Source organism: Pterocles gutturalis, unplaced genomic scaffold (assembly GCF_000699245.1).
Source record: "Pterocles gutturalis isolate BGI_N339 unplaced genomic scaffold, ASM69924v1 scaffold483, whole genome shotgun sequence".
Classification (NCBI taxonomy): domain Eukaryota; kingdom Metazoa; phylum Chordata; class Aves; order Pterocliformes; family Pteroclidae; genus Pterocles; species Pterocles gutturalis.
Window position 1 is genome coordinate 2,994 of NW_010117604.1, and position 4,474 is coordinate 7,467.

The 4,474-nt window shown below is 51.2% G+C and overlaps 1 protein-coding gene across 1 annotated transcript; it reads right to left on the minus strand.

The window, feature by feature from the left end:
* Positions 1-1,242: 1,242 nt before the first annotated feature.
* Positions 1,243-4,401, minus strand: RPL10A (ribosomal protein L10a). Its single transcript, XM_010075820.1, has 4 exons — positions 4,310-4,401; positions 4,081-4,229; positions 2,760-2,932; positions 1,243-1,442 (listed from the first exon to the last, which is right to left on the minus strand). Exons 1-4 carry the CDS (start codon positions 4,399-4,401, stop codon positions 1,272-1,274), a joined length of 585 nt encoding a protein of 194 aa, XP_010074122.1. The 3' UTR covers positions 1,243-1,271.
* Between the last annotated feature and the right edge of the window lie 73 nt (positions 4,402-4,474).

The following is a 4,474-nucleotide window of genomic DNA, read 5'->3' on the forward strand; positions in this document are numbered from 1 at the left end:
CCCCAGAAAACATCCCCCAGGGACCCCAGAACTCAGTCCCTCTTCACCACCGCCCAGAAAAGGTTTGAAAGGCTGAAAACTGCCTCATCAGCCACCTGGGATGTATTGAATGTTTTGACACAGTGAACACAAATAAGGGTTGTGGTGGTTTTTTTGGGTTTTGGGTTTTTTTTTTTCATGTTGGAATATTTATATCTGCCTTTTGCAGCGGGCCACGACTTTACCATCTCCAGCAAAAATGATTTAAAAGTAATGAGAAAGATGTAGTTCATGAAGTTATTTGCACTTGATTAAAAGAAAAAAAAAATGTATCTGAACTTTGTAAAAAAAGAAATGTTTGCATTTTGTATTGTCTTTTTTTAATTATTAAATGGAATTTCTTGGTGTTGTGTTGATCTTTCAGAAACTGGCTCCGACGCTTATTTTAAAGGTTTCTAACAGCAGGACCCAAAGCTATTTTCATTGTTCTGTTCCCTCGGATGCAAAGACAAGCTCTTTTCAGGGGCATAGGGTGGTTTTTTTCCTTTCCCCCAGAAGCTTAAATCCTACCAACTTCCATAAGCTCGCCAGTCCTTACACAATGTATTTATTTATATACATTAATTAGACGCAATATATCTCATTTTTAGCCCAGAACATGGAGTGAGACAGGGACTAGCTCAGAGGGGAGCAGAGGGGACAGAATACACTTCACCTTGGCCCCAACCCCTCGCTGAGCTGCAGCTCCCATCCGTCCTCACCCATCAAGTCCTCACGAGCTGCTGCTGGGCAGGACCCTGTGGCCCCAGTCACTGGTTGTGTGGGGGCAGCAGAAACCTATAAATCCCAGTGCCCCCCAGAGCAGGGAGGCTGTGGGATGGGACAGAGCCCTGCCTGTGGGATGGCTTCAGGGGACAGCAGCATGAGGTAAGGGTCCCCTTGGAGGGACTGGGGGGTCTTGGGGGTACAGCAGCACTGCTGAGCACTTTTATCTGCACTGCATGCCCTCAGCTGCGGTAACCACCTCAAGTTTTCTTGTTGTGGACACAAGCAGAGCTGTTCCCTCTCCCTGCCCTGCTCCAAATGCAGAATAATGAGGCTCCTTCCCTCAAAAACTGTTTTCAGTCGATATTCCACTTGAATTCACATCCCTATCAGCTCACCGCAGCATCTGAGACCTTTCTGGCTGCTAGGAAGCGAGCAGCTCTTCACCAAACCCTTCCCAACAAGTTTTGGAGGAACACAAACCAATCAGACAGCTGTAGGTGTCCTAAAAATTTATTGCTGCCCCATCAGTAGAGGCGCTGGGGCTTCCCCATGGTGCTCTTGATGTACAAAGCGCGCACGTTCTGCCAGTTCTTCTTCAGCAAGGACACCAGGAAGTTGATGGCCAGGTGGATGTTGTAGACGAGTTCGTCTTCTGTCATCTTCACGTGACCAACGGCCACAGCCAGACAGAGCACCTGGGGAACAAGGACACCAGGTCACACACACAGGTGGGTTTGGCAGGGGATCAAAGGTGACAGCTAAGCGACTGACTGAACAGGCTGGTGCTGATCTAACTCATCAGGCCACCAAATCATCTCCTGTTCTGTCAGCTGGGCAATTTTTCCAACTTATCTGTGGGTGCTTCCATAGAACTCTTTATATTTGGCACGTGGCACCCACAACCATCTCTGGTGGTACCTGGATGCCGCCTCTGAATGACAACTTGAGTGGGTCTGGCTTCCCCAGAGCTCAACAGTGACTTAGAGATGGGGAAACGAGCAAGGATGTCTAACAAGCGGTGCTGAGCCAGCGCTGGAGCAGGGCAGACCTCTGCTTTAGCTCTGCTCCCACCCCCTGCTCGTTAGGCAGCTGGCATGTGCCCTGCCATACAGGCCGTTAGCTCCAAACTTCACTGCTAAGCGTGGCGCCAGCTTCACTTTTTGTTTTGGGCACGAGCCACCGGCCCTTTCTTTCCGCACAGAAGATGCGGAGACGCCAAGGCTCTGCCTGCCAGCCTCGCTGAGAAGCTTGTAAGTCAATGTTCCCCACGGGCTGAAGACAAAAGGATTTACAAGCGAGCTGACAGGCGGAGTGTGAGGACATCATTAGCTCAGTTACTTAAAATGCTCAAGCATTTGCAAACTATCACATTTGCTGTGTCCTCCCAGTTGTTGTGCCCCCAGGCCCGCATCAGCTGGAGCCAAGGGTGCACCTCAGCTAGCAGAGAGCTGTTAATTTGGAATAATACCCATGAGTCACGCTGGGACGGCTGACACAAGATTTAAATTCCCAAACAGGGCTATTTTGATTTTAGGGAGCCAGCTCGCCTTGCCATCTCTTGACTGCAAGAGCAGATTATCTGCAGAGCTGCTCCAAAGTTCACTTGCAGAGTCAAGTCCCAAACCCGCCTCTGGCACAGCACCGCTGCGTGCACAGGCCCACGGGGACATGCCTGGCCCGCCGGCCCCACCCTGCAAGTGGCACCCACTTACTGTAAGAAGCGTTAATTATGACTGATGATGCTCAGCACTGAAACATCAAGATCATCTCCTAATCATGTGCTCTCAGATCTTTCAACCGCCGATAAATTACTGCGCCTTTCCAGCCAGCAGCTAACACCCCGGGTACTGTCTGCCTTCGCTGCAGAGATTTGTCACCGGACGCTGGTTTAGGAAGATGCTCGAGGGACACCTACAGCCCAGACCAGAGATCGCAGCCACACACCAGTGACCACCCGCCACAAAGAACCCTCAGGTATGCGGCTGCCCTGGAGAGGAAAAGCCCTGTTTTACCTTCTTCATCTGGAATTTGATGGTAGACTTGACCTCGTCAACCTTGGCCACCAGGTTCTCATTGTGGGTGAGGAGAGAAGGGAATTTGCCGGCTTTGTTCAGACCCGGACCCAGGATTCGAGGAATCTGCTTGATCAGGGACTCGGAAGCCAGGAAGGCATCATACTTCTTAGCTGTGAGGGGAGAACCAAGATAGGTAAGGATGGACCCTCAGCTCCTGCACTGAGCTTGGAACAGCTCAGCTGAGACTGCGCTGCTCCATTTTTCAACGCAAACATTTCGATGTTCTCAAGAGTCCTGCCTAGCCGGACGTAAGCTGGTTTAATATTAGAAATTACTCCTGTCACAACGGCCAAACCCGCCAGAAGCCAGCTTCACACCCCAACAGCACACTCCTAAGCGTACACAGTTCATTTCGCTAAAGAAACTGGCATTTGTTGAGCCACAAGTGACCAACGCTGGACCCCTGAGCTCTACCAGGAGCCTCCTCCCGCAGGCTGCGCGCATGGACATAAGCTGGTTTAATATTAGAAATTACTCCTGTCACAACGGCCAAACCCGCCAGAAGCCAGCTTCACACCCCAACAGCACACTCCTAAGCGTACACAGTTCATTTCGCTAAAGAAACTGGCATTTGTTGAGCCACAAGTGACCAACGCTGGACCCCTGAGCTCTACCAGGAGCCTCCTCCCGCAGGCTGCGCGCACGTGGATGGATGAACGGATGGATATATCACACAGCCCGGAGAGGCTCAGCGAAGAGCTGTGCTATCCTACATCACTGCACGTAATTCCACAGCTAACGATAATTCGAGTGGGAAGTTTTTCTTGTCTGTCTATGATACGTATCCAAATATCTTTGACTTTACAGGGAGGGAGCGATTTTCTCTCATTACCAAGTGAAAATAAGGAGATTTCATTCCGTTCATGTAAGTACTGTGTGACTAAACCAAACTTTTGCCTACACCTTTTTTTCTGCTTTTGCTGCACTCCAGCTCCCTGACCAGCAAAGTGAAGAACACCAGCTAAGCGTGAAACTTTCAGAGAGACAGGAACACTTTCCTGTCTCCCTTCCTTCCTTCCAGAGAGCAATAACCTCACTCTGGGACGGCTGACCTGTCAAACCTTCTACACTGGGAACAGTCTGGCTCTTCTGGGTAGTTTCCAGACAGATTTCTGCACTTCGGGGTGACTCTGGTCACCTTTCTATTCCCTGCAGTTAACCATGACATGGAAATCTGAGCACAGAGAAAACCATCCTGCTTACCCAGCCCTCCCAAGTTAGCCAGGGTCCTCAGGGCCCAGTCCCCACCACCACTCACCCAGCTTCTTCACCAACTTCTTGTTTTTGTTGAGTTTCTTCAGAGCCTCTATGTCCATATGAGGGATGTCAACTGCTTTGGCCTCATCGCAGTGCTGCTGGTCCCCCAGGAGACACACAGAGAACTTGGGCCGGGGAGTCGACTTCAGCCTGGGGACAGAAGGTCTAAATTACTATGAACCGCCACGACCGGACGTGTTTCCACGGAAGCCATCACGGAGGTACCTTACCGCAGCGCCGGGGAGTGCCTCCACCGCTCCTCACCTGCCGTCGCCAGCAGGTCGGTGGGGAGAGCACAGGGGCCTCCCCCACCTCCCCTCATGTTTTAAGACCCAGGGTGGGGGTCCGTCCAGCCGCACCCACTGAGCCAGGGTAGGCTGAACTACCCGAGCGGT

What these genes read in the sequence shown, in the direction of transcription:
- RPL10A (XM_010075820.1), bottom strand. Translation starts at nt 4,401, where the DNA reads ATGAGGGGAGGTGGGGGAGGCCCCTGTGCTCTCCCCACCGACCTGCTG. An exon ending in GAAGTTGGTGAAGAAGCTGG is followed by an intron (nt 2,933 to 4,080) that starts GTGAGTGGTGGT and finishes CTCCCCTCACAG; the next exon opens with CTAAGAAGTATGATGCCTTC. An exon ending in TCAAATTCCAGATGAAGAAG is followed by an intron (nt 1,443 to 2,759) that starts GTAAAACAGGGC and finishes CTTGTTCCCCAG; the next exon opens with GTGCTCTGTCTGGCTGTGGC.